The 26,959-nt window shown below is 35.8% G+C and overlaps 1 protein-coding gene across 1 annotated transcript in view; it reads right to left on the bottom strand.

Moving 5' to 3' along the window:
- The window catches only part of NBEA (neurobeachin), a 513,899-nt gene that overhangs the window by 98,728 nt on the left and 388,212 nt on the right, over positions 1-26,959 (bottom strand). The window contains 2 exon segments of the mRNA XM_035900172.1: positions 5,502-5,604; positions 6,477-6,594. Of these exon segments, the coding sequence (XP_035756065.1) occupies positions 5,502-5,604; positions 6,477-6,594 (221 nt within the window).

Here is a 26,959-nt window from a genome sequence, read left to right on the forward strand (position 1 = left end):
GCTTTTCCAGCATGAATAAAAGAAGAATACCATTTCCCTGTTTCAAAAGGACACATTGAGATAAGTTCATTAAGGTGAGTGAGTGATAGATTAAAGTGCCATATATTTCCAGCACATGGGTTGAAGATATTTATTCCACAATTTGTGCACCTCCTCCATGGTCAGCTACCCATGATCCCTTCCTATATCCCAATAAGCTTCAAGATTTCTATTTATAGCCTGGTTTCTGAAAGGAACAGGTTTTACTCCATTATCTGCTCACATGTCCATCTGCCTGTCTCTCCATAATAACTTCTGAATTGCATTTCATTCAAATTTGGAAGAGGAGTAGAAGCTTCGAAGATACTCAATTTGCACACATTTCCTAAAACTTACATGACTGGATAAGGAAGAAAACAAAACTACTGTGCCAGGGAAGAGAAAAGCAGAAAAATTCAGCTTTTCTATATTCAGTTTGACAACATCACAATAACCAAATACCGTGCACCAAGTTCTAAACTACCCATAGCATACTCTGTCTCTGGTTGGTAAAATATAGGGGACTAGATTCAGTCTAGACTAATGCATTGAAGAAAAAAATCTACAACAAGCAGAAATAGCCTCACTGTTCACAACTCATTTCTAGAGAAAATAGTCCTTGCTGAAAAAAAAGACATGGAAAATCTTTGGAGGGAGAAAAAAATTCATCTCCTCAGAAACTTTTTTTTAAACAAACGGAAGTCTTATAAATGGATCAAAATAGAGAAAATGTTTGTACCTGTTAAAAAAAAAAATAGGATCCCTAATGTGTAGCCTATTCATGAATGTAAAGACTATATCTATTATTTATATAGCTTGTCATGAGTAAATAGGGACACCCAATGTTTCAAATTTCAGTTGCACTCTAAACACACTAAGTGTACTATTTCTAGACTCTGAATGCTGAGTATTTTCTTAAAGTCATATACAAGGTGTAAAATTAGGCAGCAGTCACAAAAATGTGGACCATCTACTTCTAAAGATGTATGTACATACTCCTACACATGCACTAAACCCTATTTCCAGAGAAAGGATGAGCATTGTTATGCAATTGGAGTGTACAGTTACCACAATTATATGTTTAAATTGTCACTGTGTAGGTTGTCAATGTCTGCCAGACTTAGGCTTACAAATTGGGCATACAAAAATGACCATGCAAGTGTAGGTACACTTTCTTCTTTTTTTTTTTAATCTCTGTATTTACCCAAAATAGCAGCACATAAGGTCTTGCCAGTTCAGCTAGCCTTATTTTACAGTAGAGTCTAGGATGCCAATGGTAAATACACTTTACTAGTACACAGGAGACATTAAAAAATTTTTTAAAGTTGTTTCTATTATGCTTCTTCTGAACAATTTATCTAAAGAGTTATCTGAATGCAATCATACTTTATATTGCATTTTATAGGACAACAATTACTTTTACGGTGGAACCCTCAAAGACTTATTGCTCCCAGTAAACTACGACTAATGCTACACACAAATTAATAAATACAGAAAGTAAAAATACTAAAGAGATCATTAAATTTACAAAGCATTTCTGTCACAGACTTTCTGTTCCTCCCATGACAAAACAACATTTATGAATCACTACAGCTTAGTAGCTGCTTTTAGACTTTACCCACTATCTCCCAGGGAGTCTCAACAATCTATAAACTGCCAAGTGCTGGACTTCACATTTGAATGCCTGATTTGAGTGAACTCTACAGAAAAAAAAAATACTAAAAAACCTCCTTATTTACTTTATATCTAAGGTATTTGAAAGATTCCGTTATTTCAGCAGAGACAAAAAAAATATGCACAATAAATTGGTTCCACACCTGCTTGTTTCAGTTACCACAGGAAGACCCACTCGTTTGTGTTTTGCTAAATCCACCCAACTTTGATCAAACCATTTCCCTCCTCTGATATGCCACCACCAATATGAAGATGCACAAATGAATGTGCTTCCTTTGCTTCTAAAGAACTGTGAAATACCTACTCAAAGTGGAAACTGTAGAAGACGCTCTGATGTACAAGGGGATGATCTAATTTTTCAAGTTCTATATGCTTTAAATATGTTTAAAAAACACTTCATGACATTTTGTTGAGGGAAGGCATGTTATATATCCCACATGTGGAGCATGACCCACCCCCTTTCACAATCACTTTATATTTAGTTAGCTACAATCCAATCTCATACAAAGAATCTTTAAGTATCTTGTCAAAAACTTAGCACCTGTGCGATGTTTTGTGTTGTGTTGCTCCTGTTCCGAAAAAAAAGAACAAAAGGTTTGGGAAAGTGACTGGCTTCTGACAAGAGACTCATCAATATTCATTTTTAATCAAAACTCTAAAAGGGGTTTTATGCTTTGACAACATCAAATCTTAGCTTTCCTATCCCTCTCCTTTCCCAAAATCCAACCTCTGCAACAAGCTATACTGAGATCTGGAAAGCCGTCACCAAGCTACTGATGTGGAATAAGTAGCAGTGCTGAGCTGACGTTGAATATAGCTACTGTACCACCCAAAATACATTTTCTTTCAGCAAAAATGTCATCATTTGCATTTCTTGGCTTTAATAACTGAAGCCATTGTTTTATCTAATGCACTACTAGACCCCAGAATCTCAGTGGAAGGTGCTAGCACATGTTTAGTGGTGAAGCATGATACTGTATCTTTTACCAATTCTTTGATCTCTGTACGCTTACAAAACCGTCAGGCAGCTCACAGTTGGTTTCTAAACTGTGATATTACGCTCAATGAAAATACATCAGTAAATTATACCTGAGGTGTTAGAACCCTAAAAAATGGTCTCTAATAGTGCTGCAAAAATGCGGATATTACTCTACCTATGTAGAATCATATGGAGCTGTAGAAATAAGTTAAATAAAAGGCACAGTATTGTCTGCCCAGTTGTATCATATGGCAAGGTCATAAGGAAACTACAATCAATGCAACATGTTTCAGGAACAGTGAAAATGCATTTATGAAAGACAGATGAATTTGATTACCAAATCAGACCGAACTCTTCAACATGTGATTAATTTTAAGGATGTAATTACTTCTTTGTAACATTAAGCACAGGCTTGAATGTTTTGTTGAATCAAAGCATTTGACAGGCTGTTGGGAAAGGTAGGAAAGAGGCAAACTGGAGGCTTGCATAGAACAGCAGGTTCTTGGGAAGAGATACCAGTTTGCCTGCTTCTAATCCGTTGTGCCAGAAGATCATAAATATTGCTTTTTCCTTCTATATTTCCTTCCATCTTTGGTAATCACAGGATTTCTCCATGAAAACAGAAATGCACTTAAAGTCCATGAACTGCATTAAAAGTAATTTACTCCTTCAGAATGTTTCCATCGTGAATGCAATTCTTTGTGATAATGAAATTAACTTTAGATTAAATCTTTATCACAGTAGTATCAGAGAGGAAATATTATTTACAAAAATAAAACTAAAGAACTTAAGAAAAACAACCAGAAAGATCTGCTTTTCTTAAAATATTTTAAAGTACAGCTTAATCTGGAAAATAGGTCATAAAAAAAGGGTAACATTTTACTCAGTGTAGCAGCTCCTTTTGGTTACTCAGCATAATTTCTCCTTATGTTAGTTATACAGATAAGCATAATTTTTAAAATTAGCATTCCAGAGCCAACATATTCATATGAGGGGAAGCTATATTCTAACATCAACAAGTTATTAACTGCAGAGCAGTTGTAGAGACAGATTTTCCCTCAGTTACTCCACTGCAATCCTACTGATGACAATAAGGATATGTAGACAGAAAAAAAGGAAAAACCATGATTACAGGGTCTTTATTGTGCATAAATCATACCATGATTACTCAAAAACAAGAAAGAAAAACAACTTCACCACCATATGCCAGAATTATTCTGAAGGCTAGCAAGCTCATTTTCGATTCAAATTGAACTTTAATCAAAAAGGTATGGAAATAACTGCATATAATATTGAAGCTGAAACTTTTCTAAATAATTATATATCAACAAACTTTTTCAGACAATTATTCACTGAATAATGCACAAAGGATATGAATTTCAAAAGTAAAAATGTCACTGTAGATATGAAATTCTGATTGAGAAATTTGCATTTTGTTTGTTCTAGAACATGTGGCCATTTTTATTTCAGAAAAGAATACTATTACTTTCCATTTAGAGACAGCAATTCCTTTAATTTGAGTATTTGGAAGAGCAATGCAAATATTAACAAGATGCACCTTCCAAAGAAATGCCCAACTTCCCCTTGATCTCAGTGAAAACTTGAGAAATTTGGCAGTTTGCCTAAGAACTTCAGTATATTCAGGAGATCAAGCCTTAGGCATCATGAGACTCTTGAGCTCATGACAGGGAATGATGTTCAGCTGGGAACTAAGTAATTCTCCAATCCTACAAATGCTTTGACACTTTGGAGTATTTCCACATTCTGCACTGGGATAAAACAAGGATGATATGAAGTTTTAGTTTGTAGGAAATTACTTAAAGAAAGCAAAAGACATTACACTGATGACTAAGTCATTGGCTTTTGGCCAAGTCAAGCCAAAGCACCATGTTTTGTGAATTTCCTGCTGTTTCCTCACTCCCTTGTATTTATTTATTCTTCTTTCATTTTAACCAGAAATTAATCATGAACCTAAACATTTTTCACCAAACTTCTGCTGTTACCCCCTACAAAACCATTTTAGGCCTGAACAGACATTTCTAAACAAAAAAAACCCCAAACTTGGAGGCAAGAAATTTCCCCCCCCAATTCAGTGAAGTACACATCTTACCCATCACTGAAATATGAATACTTTTATAGTATGGGATCTGACAATTCCCAGCCTTATTTCTGACCAAAGGCTGATTTGATATTAATGTTGACGAGATAATAAAAACTGTACTTGTCCATAGTATGTGAAAATCTCCAAAACTGAAGTTTACTTGGTCCTTTCCAAAATATGTATTCTCCTTAGTTTTGGAAACAGAAGAAGAATAATGCATTATACTAATGAATGGAAGAATGGAAATTGCAAAATCGCCACTATACTGATGAGCAATGAAGACCCCCCCCCCCCCCATTCATATAAAAGGCAAGTGGGAAGATATATATAAAAATATAATTTTCATTCAGCTAACACAAAGCCTATTCAACTTTACTTCCATGTACTGCTTAACAATCACAGCAAGGATGAACAGTTGTCGATGCATTTATAAAACCTGACTGAAAACCAGACTTTGAAGAGATAAGGTCTAAGTGTTCTTCTGGTCCTTCACTGGAAAATACTTATTTCCTGTAATGATTTAAAAAAAAATCTAATTTACAATACTTTTCCTTCTATTCTATAATAACAGGCTATATAGTAAGTAAAGGGTGTTGTTTGTAAAACCAATCAGAAAGAGAAAATCCAGAGTTTCATGACAGTAATAATGTTTTAATATTGACATGTCTAAAAATATCATTTCTATAATATAATAAAAACAAAATATAGAAGCTATTTTAATTAAATTACCTGGCTTGTGGCAAACCATAGCTGGTTCCTACTCCAACACGTGGTAAGCTGTACACAACTTTTTTCACTGTTGCTTGGTCAGGAAAATTAAACATAACAGAAGCTAAATGAAGAAGAGAAAATATGAACTAGTAAACCATCTGCAGAAAATCTTTTTCCACCTACACGTATTTTTAAAATGCTCTTTGGTTTTTATTTGGGAAGAGAAGTCAGTTCCACTTTCATCTTCCTGGGGATCCAAGTTAGAACAGAAACTCCTGGCATACTTCATAACTGTGTATCATTAGCTGGTTAGCAATTTGGCACTAACTCTATTTTACAGAAGACCAGAGTGAGGTATACTTCAGGGGAACCACATCTTACCGTTAACCTATATAACCTCTTATCAGGCTGGGAAGCTGTTCAGTAGTTGGCGTGGTATTTGGTCTTCTAACTGGTGCATTAAAACACACAGGACCAAAAATTGTTCAATTCCCTCTCCAGCTGAAATCAAAATTTACGTCAGATCTCCTCAGGGCAAAAGACTACTGACACACCTCACCAACCACTCAACTCGGATTCAGAGTAGCACGTACCGAAAACCGAGTGGATCCATTTATTGGTCTGGTCCTTTTCACTTTAACTCAGTTTATAATTAGAAAAGGAAATATCCTTTTAGATAGTTCACTAAAATATTTACAGAAAATGGAGGAGAGGGGTGAGATCATAGAAAAAGCAAATTTCCTAGCAAACATTTGAAGAATTTGCCAACTGTAATGATCTGTTTTTATAAATAAATCTCACTGCTGCAGAGAAAGCAGTGAGATTGATTTATGTGATTGATTTTAATATGAATATGTGCAAGAGTAAGCATTATTGAACATAGACATAAGCACTTTATCAAAGGAAGCTCAAAGTTTAAATTCTAAGATTAGTAAGTAATACACAAAATAACTACTAACACATTTTTGTGCAAAAATATAACCAAAGACATACTTCTGTTTGCCATAAAGACTTCCAAAGCTGTGTTCTGGAGAAGATAACGTCTTGAAAAAACAGCCCGAATCTCACTGAACATCCATTTTCCATGAAGGCCTTCGGTATAGGCGAGGACCTTTAACAAAAGTCAAGGTGACAGTTATTTCATTAAAATATTGCATAAGAACATAGTAAATTTTACCCACCAATGAAGTACATTTAAGTTAATCTTACTTCTTTAACACTTAAAAAAGTGAGTTAAAATATGAATTTAAATGTTTTCAAAAAATGCAATTAAGTATAGCTGTTAGAAAAATATCAGTAAGTACCGTAACCCAATACTCCTAAGATCTCTTTCTCATGAGTCACATCAGCTTATTTCCCTCAAAAAACCCCAAACTCTACAAGCAAGCACAGAGTAATGGACACAGTTGCAATTATGCTTGGCTGTATTTTCTTCCAACAGTCTGCATGACACAGTTGTTAGTTATGTATCGGATAACTGATTTACTTCTGAGGCTATCTTGTGCAAAGTACAACCAAAATAATATAACTTGTTATTCACATCAATTTCAGGGCCATAAATTAGAACTCACTCCATTCCATTAATAAATACAGAAAATAGCTAAGCAGTATGTCGACACAATAATTTTTCTAAAGTTAAGCACATTTAATACCCCAAACCATGAACAAAATCGAAGTTTGTGGTTTTGCATTTTAAAATTAATGTGAAAATATTTTAAAATAAAATAGCTAAAAATTAGCATTGCTTTTCCAATTTGTCAGTTTCTTAGCTGAAGGTATTGGTCTAAGACTAGTTATTAATACCTAAACAATCTTTTTCATTCCTCCTTCACTGTTCTGGATGTACAGGAAAACAGACAAAAAAGACACAATTTAATTAGGTATCAGCTTTATTAATTTATCTCATCTGTGAATCACCATTCCAGCACTATCATGTGGTGTAGAACAACCCTTTCCCAATCCTTTTCATCAGCTGGGAGGCTGCCCTCAGCCCTCCACCCCTGCTCAGGTGGGCTCTGCCCATAGCTGAGACCCTGACACTTCATCCTACAAGGAGTCAGTCATTTGGGATGGGAACCATCCCCTCACTACACTCAACTGCATCTCCCAGGCTCTTTAGACTGTGCTTTCCCTTAGGCTGCAGTTACTAAAAGAGTTGCAGCCCTGGTGAAACGAAGGAACACAACAAACACCTTCACTAAAGGGAAATGCAGAAAGAAGGTTTCAGACTGAAGAGACTGAATTTCTCTGTTCTCCATATAAATTGTTGGCATACCAGCTTGCAGTGTTTTACTCACTCAGTTGAGGTCTTTGCTTTCTGTAATCATGACCTCCCCCAACTTCTGAATAGGGAAATGTTAGGAAGACCATCTGTTGCTGCTGTCAATGATCCTTCATGGTTGAAGTAATGGAAAGTGTATTCCTTCAGTTTCCTCACTGATGTAGCTTCAAGTTAGTAACATGTCTTCATATATGAAAAAGCTTATTTAAGTTTGTACACTTTGTGTTAAAGAGCTCCATGGATTTTGTTAATTTGTTCTCCATAATTTTTTTCTCAGAACCATGATGATCTCGTTTCAGAGATGATGGCAACAACAGCAACAAAATGAATGTTGAAGAGCATTGAATATTAGTTCTGTCCTTGATGGAAACTGAAGAGAGGAAGACAGTGAGCTTCCAGTACTGTCTTCATGGAAAGACGTTACAAATAAGACTTAGAACAACACTGTGGTGATGGTGCTGTTTCATTCACCTCAGCTCTCCACACTAAGCCCAGCCTTGAAGAAGGGAAGGGGCTTGGTTTCTTTGGAGGTCTCCCAATCACACATGAGAGACTATATGCTCCCTCCATTCAGTCACAGGCCAGCTGTGGAATTATTACCTCATATGCTAAATTCTTGCAATGGTAAATTAATCTTTGTGTTAAAAATCTGCACCTTATTTTTACTTTGAACTCTGTTGACTTCAGCTTTTAGCCACTAGATCTCGTGACACCTTTGTCTGTGAGATTAGAGAGTCTTCTAGTATCGGGTAACTTTTCCTTGTGTCGGTAATTACAGACTGTGATCCAGTTACTGCTTAGCTTTCTCTTTGATAAGCTAAATAAACCAAATTTTCCTTCAGTCTTTCATTGAGATCAGATGCTAGGATACAGCTGGTATCATGTATGTGAAATTCAGATGGTTAAGAACAATGACTGTTCTTTTTTGTCCTTTTTTGAATGTATTCTGCTGCTATCTGATACATAATTTTTGTAAATACACAGGTTCTTAAGATACAGAGAGGAAATAGGGAGGAAAACACTCAGGTTTAAAGAGCTTAAAGATGAGAAGAGACTTGCAGAGAGAGGAGTTTGAAATATAGCTGTAACCAAATCTACAGCAGCCAGCAGATTTGCCAAAGAATTAGTTCCTTGACAAAACACCATGCTTCAGGAACACACTTTTTGTTTCAAAAATGTTTCTATTTGTTCTATTTTTTTCTAAAGAGAAATGTTTAATACTGACTACATCCTATGTATTAACATTTTAGATGATTCCCATTAATACATTTACAAAGTCTTGATATGTACCACTGCTTAGTTTTTACAGATCGACACTAAAAGCACATTCTGTACTGACCATACACTGGTTGCCTTTTTCTTCCTCCTCTTCTCTCTCAGGCATAAAGCAGTCATAACTCTGTAGAGGTACATTCACCCTACTATGAAATGAATGACTTAAGATAGCACTCCAGTAAAGCAATAGAAAGGATAGGAAATCAGAGGAAAGGAAGGAGTCTATAATTTAATTACTACCCTCAATTACACTCTTCTTAACTGTCTGTTAGTCCTACAAATATCAGATTATCATGTTGATATCAAATCATCTCAATTATTTCAGTATTTCTGTTGTCTTGTTTTCCTGTCCAAGATATACTACCCATTTTTGTCATCCTCCATAACATTCATCTAACACTACTTTCAAGCGATGCATTAAACCTTCTGTTATTAGGTATCTACCATTACTGGGGATCTACGGTTTACAGTAGAAATTACTGACATTGTTGTAAGATTCTTTCTTGTTGTTGTTATAAGAGCCAAAATAAAGTAATTTAATTTTTCTGAATTTGAATCCTTTAAAAGGTTTATACTTTTTTTTTTCTTCCAGGATGATCTTTAGCATTTTGCTTTCTCCTATCACATGAATGAGGGCCTGGCACTTTTACATTTTTTAAAGACTGCATATATTATATATTTCATTATTCATAAAGACATGGAAATAACCACTTCGTTCACCAAAAGACATTGAAATTATGTTACCTAGTTATGTGAAGTCAAAATTACCATGTGCTCCATCCAATATTTTGTTGTTGTTTATATTTAAAGTCAGTGCTCTTTATTTTGATAGCTTTATGAGTTTTTCCTCTAAAAACAGTCATGAAGACTTTCTGTTCTAGGCATGTCTTAATGGTTGAAACTTCATGACTAAGCACCTAATTCTAGATAGGTCCCAAATAAGCTGTTTTTAAAACAAAACAAAACAAAACAAACAGCTGACCAACCATGTCTACATTTGAACTGAGCACACTTTTCATTTTTAGTATTAGCTGCAGTTATTTGGTTTAAAGCTTACTTCTCCTTGTAAATCCTTTCATTGACTCAGAAATATGGGTATGTTTTACAGATAGTAATGGGTACACTAGCCAGATGATAGACTGAGAATAAAAATTTGCTAGGATGCATTGCAGTAATGTAAAGCTGTCACCCTAACAGTGGGAATGAGAAGTCCCTAAACCCCAGGGTTCTGTAATATGGAACAACACCTATTGGTGACACATCCTTAGATTAGATTACTAAAGCAGCATGGGATGTTCAGGTGGAAAGCTATACGGAAGAGAAACAAAACCATTACTGAAGTGCTTTCCTACTTGGCTCAAATATGAAGGCTCCATTATTTTAATTTTATTTCTGATGTAATCAATATCTTTTCTTTTTTTTATTAAGAGTTGGGACATTTTTAATCATAAGCCTACTTCAGTAATTATTCAATTACTGATAATGAATTAATTGTTAATTAACAGCCAGAATTCTGAAGTACTAGATTAACCAGAAGACCAGAAATGCTAGTTTCCATTCTGCTAGCATCCCTGATAAACTATCTCCACAGCAGAAACACTTCAGTATTGAGGATTATTTTTTGCTGCTTTATACTATTTTTGGCATCTCATAGCACCAGACACAGCACTGAAATGGGATATTTCATTTGATTATTGTTTCTGGAATTGAAATAATCACAAAATCAGGTGTTACAAAGAAATGAAGGAAAGCAGACTGTACAAGTCCTATCCATTCTCAGTCGCTAACTTTATGGTAAGAACGGTCACTTCCCCAGCCTGTTGCAAAGAATTGTTGCTTGTTGCTTGACATTTCCTTTTTTAAAACAGCTCTTTGGGGTGATTTGTTAATGCCTATGTATGTGAATTTAATCTACTATTTTCAGTGGGAATTCATTTATCTTTTGGAACCATATTTCTGGTTCAGGGTATTTTAATTCTAACCTGATTCCTCAATGAAAGTATCAATTGATATTTGTAACATTTGCCAAGTGTTGGTTATACCTAGTGCAAAATTCATATATCCACGAACATGTAATAGAACTTTGTTGTTGGGTTTTGTGGGTTTTTTTTATTTTCAACGCACTTATTCCCTGATTTCCTTCATTATTCTTTACCTTTTGTACTAATAATGTCTAACAAGAGCAGAAAGGGACACGGTTGCCTTCTACTTATGTATAGTAGAACTGGGTCATTTTTTGCTGCATTTCCACAGATACATTCCAAAGTTCCTATAGAATTTTTTTTTCAGTCATGCTTTCTGAATAAGATGGTCATTTCCTGAAATAAAATGCATTGGTTTTTCCTTTATCAATAACCAGAAGGGCTTCCAATGATACTGTAATTTTGGTATTGAAGATACTTTTTCATTTTATAATGACAGTTTTATCTGGTGCTTAAGTGTACCTACTACTGTCTTTAACCTGGCCACCGCTATTTTAGTTAGAACATTAAAGAAAAGAGCTCTGGCATGTCCTTAGTTTAGACATCAAAATCCCATCTATCTGTTAGATGGCTCTGTTACCTGGCAACACAGGTATTGTCTTTGTCATGTGATACTTACTTAATTTTCCTTTTCCTCTGGATATGCAAGGAACTTCTAAGAATCTATCCTTTTTCCTGCTTTAAGTTTACCCCTCCTACTTCTTCAAATTTAATACTTTACATTTCAAAAAATATTCGCTCTGTGTTTGAACAGATTTGTCTTGACTAAGGTCTAGTGGGATGCTGTTGCATCCTGGTAGCCCAACCCAAAGCAACCCTTCATCTTTTCATTTGATTCAAAGGTTTAGAGACATATGCTTAAAAGCATTGCATTCTATATTCATAATCTGCCCCTCCAGCGGTCCAATAACCCTATTAATTTTTTCAAGTCTCTCTATATTCTAGTGTCTTAAGTGTTCTGAATTATGTGTCCAGTGCTGCAACTTTCACAAAACTCAGCATGTCCTCCTCAACGCTGGCAATTAATAGCTACAACTGTTTTATTTATGTGCTAACTATATACTGTACCTTGTTTCTCTTTTTTTTGTTTTTAACTAAGCTTGCAAAGTCATGTTTCTTCCAATACAAAATAAGCCCTTGTCATTCCCATATACCGTGGTTCTTTAGTTTGAATAGGATTTTTGTTTGTATTTCATTCTTCATTCACCATTACCAACTTTCAGAAGACAGGTTACCTGCAAGAGCCAACTATGAGTCTATCTCATGTGTCCCAGCCTTGAACAAAAGACAGGAAGAAGAAATCTTGGTTCATTTCAGTTACACTGCAGTCCATACACCTATGTTATCAAAATGAACAAAAGTAAAATAGCCTTGGTGTTCCAGGTTTCCAGATCAGGAGCTTGCATATAGTTTCTCATGACGGACTTTTCTGTGAATGCAGTTGCCAATGAGGGAAGAGAAACTCTCTGAAGCTCCCTCATCCATCCTTGTCAAATTAATATTTAATATTCCCTAAGGTCAAGAAAGTCTTTTTTACAATGAAATTTTGTTGTAAACTTTAAAAAATATATATATTTTTGTTAGTCTGACACTACCCTCCTGAAAAATAACCCAACACAGTTGTGATGGACATGAGCTATACAAAAAGGCTCTGCTTTGGTGTTTTGCCTCCCTATTGTCTGGTGGAAACTGTATTTCCTGCTTTCTGTATGAAGCGAGCTAAGAGGTCCATAATGAAAAAGCTAAAATCTGAATTTGTGGTTACTTCATCTTTTTTTTGGTATATGAATAGGCAGGAAAGAGAAAAAAGGTGCCAAGGAAGGGAAGAAAAAAGAAAATATCATTATGGGAAAAGCTACTACCCTTTATAGTTACATTTGAAATAGCAAGCTATAGTATGCTTCAGTCACAAAGCAGCAGCTGATTTCATATTAGCCATTTCGTAACAGCCTGGTAACCATAAAATTCATGGAACTTCTCTGGTTCATTCCCTACATCATTATCTTATGGGATGCTTCCAAATTTGCAACCTCAGCACTTAAAAGAAGATGTCTGCCAATAAAACATGGAGTACTTCACAAAAACAAATCACAGTGAATAGACAGCTCATCAGAGAGCGGTCTAGACCCAGCTATGGAAGTGGGCTTATGCACCTGACCCAGGTATGCAACAGGTATTCATAAAGTAGTTTAGCACCATTGTACGCTTTTAGAGGTCAGAAACACATGCAAACTATTACTGACAATTGTTCTCTGCTGTCAGAGATTTGGATTTCCCTTTCTCAACTGTTTGCTAGCATCACCATTTGCTTCAAGTAAAATGTGAAATACTGCATGCAGATCTTCATAGGCTGAAAGAAATGGCTCCCATGCACATATAGCAAACTTTCTTTTCCAGAACCATCTAAAAACATGGAGCTCACTACAAGTTTGTGCCAGACTGCATCATTGCTTCATGTATTCTAAATACAGACTGAAATGACAGACATTAATGGTGTGGAACCAGACTCTCAGAGTTTATGTAAAACCATATTGAGTAAGCATTACATAATTTCAAAATGTTTGATGAAGTACTGAATATGAGCAACTTTCAGATTTAGAACGAAAAATATGCATACCCTGTAACAAGGAATATATAATGTCAATATATTTAAATGTATAAAGTAAACGTATTAGGAAATTCAAAATCAGGTAAGTTCAAATAATGAAACACCTTGTATTCTGCTTTTCTGGAATGAGAAACTGAAAATGTAAATAGACAGGAAGGACAATTCAAATTTAAATATCCTAGTGTTTCATTGACTTCTTACTATTTTCTTTTTTTTGTATACATTTAAGCCATTTTAAGACCATCCCCTCTGCCTAAATTCCCATAAACACATAAGAGTAAACACCTCTAGAATCTCACCAAAACAGCATGTTATTATTTTTTCTTTGCACACTTTGGTCTAGTAAAATGTTCTCAATTTCTCTTTACATTAAGGTCTCCTTTCCCCTTCCTTATAACATGCTTCTGTTTAAAATGTTTCTTTATTTGCAAGCCTTAAAAGCTTTCCTCCAAGTAGCTCCTGTGATACTATCCTCTGCAGGATGAGCTGAGTATTATGTGCCACCATAATTTCTCCATTCACATCAGTTTTAAAAATCTTTTTTAGAACTTTTTTTTTAATAAATATTGGCACTCCTGCTTCATTTTTCTTCTCCTCTTCAGGGATCTAAAAAATGCAGATATTATTTTTGTGGTTTTGGGCTTTACTTCCTTGCCAAATTTTCTCAGCTTATACTTCTACTTCCAATGTTTTTTTAAGCTTTCAAGAGGCCCCTTTTCTTGAAACATGAGGTTCTGTTCACCCCAACCTTTTCTAAATTTGATTTCTCTGGTCAGCATACCAATTCAGTATCCATTAAAACAATGCCCGCTCAGCTGACAGTAACTCACACTCTTATTCCCACATTCATTTCCAGTCATCTGAAAAATTATTTGAAGTTGGCCCATTTTCAGGCCATTCTTCTCTTCTCCCTGGTAAAATGATTTTGCATGTTATGATTTTGTGTTTGAGGAAAGTAATGGAAAGGATATGGGGATTTCTTGAGAAGCAGCTGCAGTAAGGTTGTTAGAGTTAAAAAAAAAAAAAAAACCAACCCCAAAACTGTTCCTAGGTATGGAAACACTGTTGCTAAATGTTAACATCCAGATCAAAATAATCCAAGAGAGTATTTTACGTATTCTAAATGCATCATTTCTAACTCTGCTTTTGTGAAACACCAATGCATAGTTTTAAATACACGGATAAGTGTTACCGACATGGGAAAATATTACCACTGCAAAAACAGAATTCTGAATAATAAATATTTTTAGCATTCATTTTATGTGCTTTACACATCTGTGTGCCTTTACATGGTTTACTTTCTATGCAATGTGCAAACAGATTGCCAATTTAGGCAACTCCTGAAATGCCAGCAATGAACTGAAATTCTTGGGAAGAATAGCATCAGGAAGAGGTAGCAGGTTTAGACATTACCACCTCAAAAAAGGTAGGCAGAGGCCTTTTTTAGGCTCTACTTCAAAACTAAATTCCAACAATTACTGTTTTAAGCAGAAGTTTTGGCTGATTTAAGGATTCTAAAAGCAGGAATAGAACTGATGGCACCGACTGGGGCAACAGCACGTGTGGAGAAGCAGAAGACAAAGATACTCCAGTGCCATCGAAAGCCATATTAGAGCACAGCCCAACTCAAAACATAGAAGTTGAAGAAACAAATATTGGGACAAAATCCAGAGTAGCGAAGTTCCATTAGTTCTAGTTAGCAACAAGATTGCAGCAGATTGTGCCTGTTACCTCTCAAGGTTTGAGATGGTTTTGTGTTGACTTTGGCAATAACGGGATGTCGGACTCTAGTGAAAAAGCTGTTTCCGTTCCCACTCCACATCTCGTGCTTAGAGATTAATCCAAACAGGCAAGTGGTGATCTCAGTACTTAGACTCAAACTGCTATGAGCAATTCCGCCCCAGCACCACATTCAGTGAAATGCAATCAAATTTTATCAATTAGAACTGCGCAAATTACATTTTCAGTTGAGTGGACAAGCCAAAAAGACATAAAATTTATATGTTCTGAGCAAAAAACACAGAAATTTTTTTTCAGGCTTAAAAGTGGAGAGCTTGTTTTTCTGTCAGCTGGTTCATTCTGGACCTCTTTGGAAATTCTGGACCTCCTTAGCAAAAGTAAAGCAATGGAAGGAAAGAACTTGTAGTATTCACAAATCCAGAGAGAAGACAGTGTTGATAAATGCTCATAAGTTGAAACAAAACCGGACATTTTTTCATTAAATAGTTACTTGACAGAAAAATGCAGTCTTATTAAACTTGAAAAATCAGTGGATTTGACAGAATTTGTGAGAGTTTTAGCTGAGAAAAGTTGGGGGACTAGATTCAAACACCAGCATGAAAACAAACAAGTTCCCTGTTGCCTAAAGCGAGAAGCTGGGATAGGCACTTAGATTCAGTCCTCTTCTATCTCAAAGGTATGTGAACCCAAATGATGTCCTTCCCCAACAGTGTCATCTGCTCTACCTCACCGCTGTGCTCTGGATGAGCAGCTCACCACTGGATGAGTGCTCCTCACTGGTCCAGGATGGACAGTGCATGCGAGAGCTGCGTCAGCTGCCCCAGCTCTGTGCTGCCCCAAGGAAAGGCAGTGGCAAGCAGCTCCCAGCAAGCTCCTACACACCTATGACTGATGAAGCAATAGAAAGAGAAGCACCCTGACTGCTGCCATGTTTCTGCAGGGATTGCAAAGCAAGGGTGGCTTGCTGGTCGTAATTTGCCAACATACAAGGCAACCTGCTCCCTTCAAACATAGAATCGTACAATCATAGAGTCATTTAGGATGGAAAAGACCTTTAAGATAATCAAGTCCAACCATTAATGTAACACTGCCATCCCACCACTAAACCATGTCCCTAAGCACCTTGTCTGCCCATCTTTTAAATACCTCCAGTGATGGGGACTCCACCACTTCCCTGGGCTGCCCGTTCCAACGCCTGATAACCCTTTCAGTGAAAAAAATTTTCCTAACGTCCAACCTCAACCTTCCCCGGCGCAACTTGAGGCCATTACCTCTTGTCCTATTGCCTGTTACCAGGGAGAAGAGACCAACACCCACCTCACTACAGCCTCCTGTCAGGCAGTTGTAGAGGGCGATAAGGTCTTGCCTCCTCTTCTCCAGACTAAACATAGGAAGGAAGTGAAACAGAGCCCCCCAGTTTCCAGGTGAGTGTGCTGACCATCCAGTTTTTGGAAGGGACTAGAAGAAACTCACGTTCTTCTGTGTTCTAAAACTGTGTCTTTCAGGTCATCCTCATGTGTATTAGTTTTTCTCTTGCACTGTGGATAAGTGACTCAATCAAGTTTTAGGACTCAGCAAAAGCAAAAAACAAAGGAATAGTTTGAACAATAACGTATGGTATCCACAAGTATGTGATGTTTTCTTTCCCAAAAATAAAGCCATCATAAAATCCTCAGGGTCTTTGTTTTTTTTCAGAACTTGCATACTGATATATTTATTCAAAAGTGTAATGCAATAAAAAATGTCTAAAGACTCAAATGTACCATGATGCAAATCCTTAACATTATAATAAATGAAGGCACTTTAATTGGTCTTAAGAAAAGTGCAAATACTGAATTTTGCTAAACATTACCCATTTCCTACCAAATGACAGGTAGAAAGGTAGGTTTATGTCTCTCTTTTTATAGATGTGAACTCAACGTCATACAGAAGATATGTGCAAGTGTGTTGGATTTTAACAGTTTCACATTTGATTTATTCAGTGCAGAACACATATAAACTAAAATCTATAAAAGTAATTAGAAGACAACATTTTTTTCTACTACAGAGCTTAATTTTTTTAATTTTATGTTCCTAATATCTTTTTCTATATAAGATTTATCATAAACCAGCAATATTTTGTTGTTGATTTCATATACAAAAGCTGTTTCATTAATCCTGACATTTGGGAATATAATTGGACTAATTTCTACTGCTGAAATTTTAGCAATAAATTCAAAATTTATTTTTATAAGCAAAAAGAAGTAGATGGATTTAGTAAGTGATAGATATTATACATCTACAACATCCCCAAACCTTTGGTTTGTAACAGACAAGCATAATCCTCAAGAAATTCAAAATTCTACATGTGGCCATGCTCAGCTGGGCCTAGAAGTGTTGGGTCTTGAGCACTAGTGACTCCTGGAAGTCAGTTTGCTTGGTATTGGAATTTAGAGACTATTCAGGGCTACTCTACATTATGTCAACTTCTAATATCTCCAAAGAACATTACACTGCCTGTGAATTATGGTGAACATACATCAAAATATTTTCATCTTCCTAGTACATTGCCATACCAGCTGATTCTTTATTAACCCACTTAAAATGAGCTTAGATGAGTTTCTTTTGCACTACTGAAGAAGGCAAGGAATTATAGCACTGGAAAAAACCTAATCCACAGCTCCAACAGCAACCAAAATCCTACTATAATTTTTATTATTATATATGGAACATTATCTCATATTGCTAAGTCTTCAAGGAAAGAATAACAATGTTTCTTCTGAGAATTTTAACTTGGAGTGCTTGCAAACTGCCTGCTGTAACTAAATAATCATTTAATTAGTTTGCATTTCATTACACTTATTTTGCTTTAATATTATAGGAAAAGTACCTATGCATTCTATACTTGCTTTAAGGAACATTTTTTTATCAAATACAGTAATTAAGCACTGAAAAGTAAATCCGCACAAAATATAAAAACTGCAGAAATTAACAGGTATCAAATGTAAACTGCGTATAGAAACTGCATAAATTATTTTAATATTTATTTCAATAACTGGAGCCACATTTACACAGTATTTTTAGTATGTGCATTCTGTGTATTCTATGTGTGCTTTCACATAGTTAACTATCAGCTTGTTTAATTCAAACAATGCAAAAATCAAAATGATAGCTAAGTACAATTCTTTGGAGGCCTGATCCTGTACAAAAAAAATCTCATGAAAACTAGGAGGAATATTAAGAGTCTACTCAGCTGGCTACCAAAAATGGGTTCTGGGGCACACATACAGTCTTCTGATGTCTGCAACAGCTAGGAGAAGGGGTGCTACAGCAGATTTAATATACAGTTCTGTCCTCTCTGGATTTCTAGCCAACTGGAATGCAAACCTGCATGTCATAAATTTGGGCATACTCACAGGCTTTCCTGTGGTGAACTCTAGGTTCCCAGTATGAAATTACTGCAACACCTGTCAGCATGTAGAGATACCTTGTGTGAATGTGCCTCTGTTTTTATCCACTACAAGCTGCTCCACCACAGAAGGTATTTAGATTTTATGGACTTCTGGGTACTATTCAACCATGAAAAAGTGTGCCAATCCCAGTCAAAGAGGGTTCCCTCATACAGCCTCAATTAATTTATTCTTGTTTAATAAAAAAAAATTATTAATAAAATGGAATTTACCTCAAGCTTTACAAAGAGATTTGATATTTCCACTTCTTTTTAATAGATTACAACAGCCAACTGTTCAAATTCCCCTATTAATCTAGATTCTTACCTTTCTTTTATGTGAGTAACAGGCTAATTGCTTTAGTAGACAATAAACCCTATTAACTTGTATAGACAGATTACTGCCTGTACTGTGATTGGTTCCTTTTCTACTGCCATTAAGTCCGGATTTGATGCATATCACATTCCTTCTAAAGAATACAAGCATCCTATGTAACAGCCTCTCTCTGATAGACTCAATTTTGCAAGATGCATCTTTTCTTTGCAGCTGAGTATCCCAACACCTACTGTTTGGAGTAGAAGCTGACAGCACTGAGCATCCAGAAAGGGAGCTCAGCATCTTGCAAATTTGCTTTTCGTTCACTGAAAGCCAAGAAAGCAAGATTAAAAAAAAAAAAGGAAAAAAAAAGGGAAAATTAAAAGCCAGGAAAATGAATCATGTTAAAATGTGTCTTAGCTCTCTAACATGCAGTGCTGTTCAATGCATATTGAAATATTGGAAAATATATAGCAATCCTCAGTTTTGCTTCATTATTATGAAGTTCTTTCATTTTAGAAGTTTTTTTGCATGTATACACATTTGTGAGAGAAAAAGAAAATGGCACAAAAGGATCACATAGTTTAATTACATGAAGCAATCATAAGAGATTTTAATTCAACAGTTCAAAAGTTTACAGTCACCTTCTAATCTCACTGGCAAAACCAGAGATAAGTCTAAGTCTGCTAATTGTTACTGTAATCGCTATATGACTATTTTTGGCTATTATGCACAAAACAAAAAAACAAACAAAAAACCAACCAGTGGACTCATAGCTATGGAAATAACCTGGTTTTGTTAGTAAGAGTCTACAATCAAATATTTTCTCTTCTTCATTTACATTAAAGGGAATTAATGATGAAACCAAGCTAAAGTAAGTCCCCGCTCAACTTTTTAGCACACAGACAGGTTACTTTCAGAGCAGTCTTAGAGAGAAAATCCAACACATGTCATTTGACTGTTGCAAACTAATCCTCACTCTGCTTCTATTTCTTTCTATGAACTGCAATGCAAGGTCCAACCGACAGCCTCAGATGCGTCTCAGGTCCAGTACATGCTTTTCAAACTTAATCAAGGGAATATAGAAATGTATATAAAAAGATGAAAGTGTCTTTGCCTTTATATGTATTGCAAAAGGGGGAAAAAAAAAAAAAAAAAAAGAAGCAAAAAGCTGGGGGAAAAAAAGTGAGATGTTTCATAGGGGAAGGTTAAGTCTGATGCTAATGCTTATTTAAAATGGTGACAGTCTGGAGTAGTGAAGCCTTGCTGGGCTGCTTTAATTTCTCCCTGGAATAGCTCTCTCCCAACCTTCGGCAGCACATCAAAGTCTCTGGAGCTCAATTAAAATTGGATTATATTGAAATGCTCTATCTATGGAACTGTGTGCTCACTAACACTTTTCTTTCAGTAATACTCCAGATGACAGTTGCCCATCCCAATTTAAACAGTTGTCATAGAGACCATGAACTAAAGCAGCAGTAACCAACAATACAAAGGAAAGGTAAGTGGTAGGATTTCTGTGAATGAAGGGCTTGGTTTCCAGCCGCAGCGCTCACACTGCAAGCAGCTAAATGCAGAAAACAGAAAAGGCTGTAATGCTCTCCACACTCCGAAGCAGAAGGGCAAACTGAGAAAAACAGTAAACATTTTCCTTTTTTCCCAGTAGCTAGAGAAGTGCTTTATGCATCAGCATGTTGTAGCTACCTAAAATGTCTGGAATCAAGTGACACCCCCTAAGAAAAACAGCAGGTAACCTTGGAGTCAAACCACAGTCACCAGCCCATAAATTAAAGAAGTCAATAGGTACTTTATAAATGCAACAGAGAAAAAAATTTTATCAAGTGGTTTGTTCGTTTCAAAAATATTTCATAGGAGAGTCTTTAATTATAGACTATGTACAAATCCTTTGTCTTTATGTTAACAATCTCAAGTGAAGATCCAATACAAATCTGTAAGAAACTCAGAGACTGAACACATTTAGCTAATACTGTGACACTCAATGTGCCTAATGCTTTCAAATGGTTTTGTTCCTGGTTTAAACTGTTTTATAATCGATAACCATGCAGATTTTTGATGTACAGCACCAAAGCCTGACAATCCAACTGAAAAACTCTGGCAGCTTCCAAAAAAAACCCAAAATAACATAAACAGCTTACATTTCTGGCAGCACCAGACAGCAATGTATTTAACAGTGTAGATTGCTCGTAATGATACTATTTTCTCATGTAGATGGCATGTTTCTGGCACTATAAAACTCTTAACCTTTCTTGTAATTGGCTTATTGAGAGTCCCAAGGTTGTTTTTTGTGCCATTGGGCTGATCACCATGGAAATGAACACTTATTGCCGTTTCGCTGTAGCGCTCTATTTTTCTTCCAAGCCCTCCGCAAGCATCCTCCCCGCTCTCCTGAGAAGGCGGTGTTAGGATTTTGAAGCAGCAACAAGGCAGAGTGCAAAGAGCGCAGGCCAAAGGGGAAGAAAACAAAAATGTGTCAGAAAATCTAAAAACCTCACAGATCAGAATTTGTCAAAACAAGGCCTTGGTTTAAACCAACAAGAAGGGCCCCTACAGCTTGGGCCTTGACAAAGCGTGGCCTTTTTTTTTTTTTTTTTTTACTTTATTATTATTTTTTTTTTATTTTTAGCCCAGCTGTAGAAAACACCATCTAATGAACCTGTCTGGGGCTGCTGTCCCCATCCTGTCAGGCATGTCAGGAGATGACAAGCACTGGGGACAGGCCGCCGCCAGTCACAGACAGGCCTGCCAGCTGGAGAGTTCAGCCCCAATCTAATCACACCACCAGAAAATAACTTTCACGCTTGCAGTCTGACAGGATGGGTTCAAGGAAAATAAAAAGGAAAAAAAAAAAAAAGACAAAGAAAAAAAAAATTAAGGATCGAAACAATGCATTTTGTTTCCATTACATATATTTTTGGAGCGGTGAAAAAAAAAGAAAAACCTTTTTAAAAGCTACTAGCACTTCATGTTCGTTTCCATTAGTGGAACTGTTTCTGTCTTTCCTCTGACAAAAAGAAGACCAATAAAAACATTAATGCCAGCAGTTACAGAAGAAGTGAAAATGAGACAGTATTCGCAGTACCTGGATATGGTTTCACTGCATTTATTGCTATGTACACACGCTCTTTTCCAACATATATATATAGATATAAAATTATCTGCAGCTAGCGGTGGAGCTACATTGACAAAACTGTATGACTAATAGCATGTGGGTTTATTATTTCAAAGAAGCTAGGTTCATTGAATATTATATCTCTTCATAGCCATCACTCTAGGGTTTGTATTATCATTTGGGGAAAACCTGCCAAAGTTCTAATGGTGGGGCTGTTTGTGCTCCTGAAATGGAAATGAATATACCTAAGAATAACAATTTAAAAAAAAAAAAGAAGTATTAGAGTCCATGGCTTCAACATAGGTGATTCTTTCCTATTTACACACAGACTACAAATAATAAAAAAGAAAAATCTTGAACATGTATCTTCAAAGGGGCTACACTGAAAAGGCAGTAGTATACTGGTACGCATCCTGTCTTTCTCATTCAGAAATTGCCAACACAGATCTCCACTCCAGAAATTTAATAATCAAAAATTGCTAATGTAGATCTCTGCTCCAGAAATCTAATAATCAGTAAATCCACAGAAAGAAAGGCTTAAAATTATTATTTAAAAAACCCAGAAAAAGTAGTTCCCCCACAAGCATTAAAGCAAATTATTAGGTCTGGCACAAACAAAATTACTTAAAAATACACATTCAGCTAAAATGAAAGAGCAAAGCATTAACTAAGTATATGCTATCTGCTCCTAAATGTAAATCACAGTATAATTGTCTTCTAGTGTATGCATCTTAATATGTACATCTTGGTAAACAGTTTGCATTATTTGGAAAGTAACTGGGATGGAAATGACTGGTTCATGTAGTACTTAGTAATTATTTTAGGAAGAAATTATGAATGAATGTAGGTCCATCTAACCCCTGTAAAATAATAAAAAATGAAGATTTGTTATTGCATCCTGCCATTCATTCACTCTGCTGACATTATAGATGTCAGAAAGTCTGTTTAAAAGCTTGCTATCTCTATTCATCTTTGTTTCTGGCATGAAATACAGACTATAATAATCTTGTCAAGCCCACATTTAGACACTAATTCATGACCCTCTGCTACAATTTAGAGAAAATTCATACATAACTCTTTTAAAACAAACTATGACCCCAGACGGAAGGGTAATATCTAGATTCAGCTGCCAAATATACGCTGACTAAAGCCACGGCCACCCTGATGTTTCTGTATGGATGAGATGGTCCCAACCAGTAAGACACACTGATTTTTTTTTTAACCTGAGGACTAATCAGATTTTTTTTTTTTCCATTTTGAGCTATTAGGTATTCAATTAGGCATCATCTTACTTTTGTGGGAAGAGAGAAGGAATCATCTCTTTCACAATTTAAAGACTGCAGCTAGAGCTGTGAAAAGTAAAAAGAAGTTGAGACTGGATGCAGCCCCCACTGCCAATGCCAGTGAGAAATGGTAACCCTCGGCCTTCCAGCAAAACCTAAAACTCCCCATCAGGGACCCAGCCTGCAAAACTCATGCAGGAGGAGACATAGTAGAGTTGACCATTACTCAAAGCCTATCTCTAGGCTTAAGAGGACAAACTCAAACAGAAGTGGGTTACTGCATACCTTCAAATGGAAACAGCTTCTGTGAGCAGTTTAGATACAAATGCATTTCTGCAAGGAAGCCAGACACAAATGTAAATATACTTCAACCTACAATCCTCTAACCATCTTTAAAATCTGAAAAATGGGACAGTAGAAGCAAGTACTGTCACAAAACCTGTTAGCATTTTGATACATAAGCTACCTAGATTGCAAAAATCCTTTAGAGAGCAGGAAATAAGAAACCTTTTTGGGTTTTTTTCTTGTTTTTTTTAGGATTTTATTTTGCTTACTTTGGTAAAAAGAATGGAGGAAAAAATGCTTATTACATTAGAAAAACAAAGGTATGCCATAGCGGTCATGATGATGGTAAACTAGCTGCCCAGCTCTGCCTGTCGAAGGCACAGATTGACATAATGAAGGGCAATGACACTGATAGATTTCCCTTCTCCTATATTTGGTATTTCCTTATGACTAGTTACAGATTGATGCAATGGTTTACCTTTATTCACATACACAGGAATTACTACACATTGACCAAAGAAACACACTCAACTCCTGTTGATTTAAGATGGGGAAACATCATCAAACATCACACACCACTTGGGTCATGAAGTGGTACAGAATAGCGCACCCATCTGAAATGCCAGAAATTTCTGCTAGACAGAATGTAATTATTAAAATTGTAATTTTCTCTGAACATCGGGCATTACCACCTTTCTTAATAATTAAAGGTACTGCATAAATTTAAAAGCCTCCAGCTGAAAAAAAAAGCTGTTCTATTTGAAAACAATGGTAATAATAAATAAAAAAATCCTGAACCCACTGATTTGAAATGGCATTTCTACAGATTTTTTTTCTCATAGACAGTATCTTTCTCAAAACCACCATGTATTATTTTATCATTAGCTTATACACTGCTGCTTTATGGTGGTATTATTTAATTTATTTCATTCATGTTGAAGCAGAGAGCTCTGGCCTCTTGACCCCAATTTTCACTTAAAGAAACAAATTTCTTTTTTGCAAACTAACTCAATTTTTCTCCTGTCAACCTTTAGCCTCACTTTAAAATATTAACCTTTTTCCTATCATGATAAGCATCCAACTTTCTTCTATCCAAATTTAATGTTAATCACCATATCTTATGATAATGTTATATTCACTTGCAGCTACCTCTGTCAGGCACAAAAAAAGTAATTTAAATCTATACATCCTCTTGGAATGTAGTAGCACTTGAGCATTTTTGTACATGCCAAAACTGCACAATCCCCTTTAAAAAGCATTATTTCTTTGGAGTATTTGCATTTTTTCAATTTCGTACTCTAAAATGTTAGCTAAAAGATGTGCTTCTCTGAAAGCAGAAGAGGAAACTGAGACAAGGCTGAGGATACACTTCCAAAACAGAGCGCAATGCAAAATTACCACAATCGCTTGCCTGCCTTTTCTGCCAAAGATCATTAGGCAAAATGAAGATATAGCAGAATTAGGGAGAGGATGCCTGAACTGGAGAGAATTTTCTCCTACATTTATTTTGATACTATCCCACCAAATTAATAGAATGAGCTGTGTCAGTGTTGTTGACAGAAGAATCCATTTTATATAAATTACTGTAAATAATTTAAAACTTTAACACCACAGAAAATAAATAAGAGAAAATTTTACATCATCTCTCTAGAAGCAGCATCTAAATAAGACACATCAGCTATTATAAATATTAATGCTGGTTTTGGACTTGTTTGCAAAAATGTTGAGTGCTCTGAACAGCTGTTACCTTTGGAATTTTGAAACAGGAGCTGAAAGTACTTCAGAGTCCAAACTTGGTTTTATGCACAGATGCCCACTATCAGGAACCTATAGAGTGACCTCACTTGCTTTTCCCATGGAAAGGTGTTTCACCCATATATAAGGAACTGCTGTAAAGAAACACTTATTTGCTTCAGGAGGAGGACTAGATATGTACCTTTCTCCTTACTGGTATTAACCACTTATCCTTAGGAGACCGTGGTATCATTCATTTAAAAGATTGCAAAACATAAACAAAACAAGACCGTAACAATTTGTGAAATACCTCAGTGAATGAAAATAGTGACCCTCTCTTTGGCCATGTCAATCTTCCAGTGCAACTGTACAATATTGATATGCGTCTCCTGCATCAGTACGTGGTAGCATATTTACCATGGAGAAAAAGGTAGTCAAGTTGTATTTTTAAAAATATCTAGTGAGAGCATTATTCTTGGAAGAGCTTTTTAAAAATCAGTTGGTTACTGTTGGAACAGCTTTCTCTACCAGCTGGAAAACTTTGGGTATTTTTAATATTTATGAAAAAACATAAAATTTTTACAATGGAAAATGTCAACTACTTCTACAAAAACCCAAACACTTGAAATACTTTTTGTCATTTTATAGTGGAATGAATCAACAAATACGACTTTTCAAACCTATTAAAAACTTAGAATATGGGAAGATTCAGTCTGGTCCTGCTGGGATCTTTATTTATGACACTGAGCAAAATACTCCTAAAAGGATTCCAATTTTTTACAAGCTTACACCAAATAAAACCAGGAAGTAACATTTTCCTACCTTGGTACAGACAAATGAAAAGGATCCGAAGCGAAGAGTAAAACAACCCAAGACCTATTTTACATGAAAACATCACTTCAAGTAAAGAAGAAAACCTGCTTATGGGTAATTGCTGTCCCAGACGTCAGGCTCTGGCAATAACGAGCTCGTTTGGCCACTAGAGGGCAAAGAGGTGGAAAATTAAAATATTGAACGGAAACCTCACCTATTTCAACAAATATTTCAAGTAAAACTCCTGATAGTATAAACAGTAACATAATAGGAACACAAATAAAGTTAGCTGAAACTTGTATTCAGTAACTGTCTGAGTTTTCCTGTGTCATAAATGACCCTGTTTGGATGAGGATGGCAATACTTTTATGCCCCTGGAACCCGCTAATGTTTAAGAATTTTCATAGATATTAAACTGCAAAAGGTTTGATCAGAATTGCAGAACTACTTGATTTTAGAAGGACTGGGCCTTATCTAAAACCCAGTGAAATCATTCCAGGTCTTCCCACTGATTTCAGTAGCTCTGGACTAAATGGAACTCTTATTGGAGAAACATCATTAAAAAGTGGGGGGAGCAGCACTATGAAAAATGAAAGGGAAAG

This window comes from Egretta garzetta, unplaced genomic scaffold (assembly GCF_000687185.1).
Source record: "Egretta garzetta isolate BGI_Z169 unplaced genomic scaffold, ASM68718v1 scaffold40, whole genome shotgun sequence".
Classification (NCBI taxonomy): Eukaryota; Metazoa; Chordata; class Aves; order Pelecaniformes; family Ardeidae; genus Egretta; species Egretta garzetta.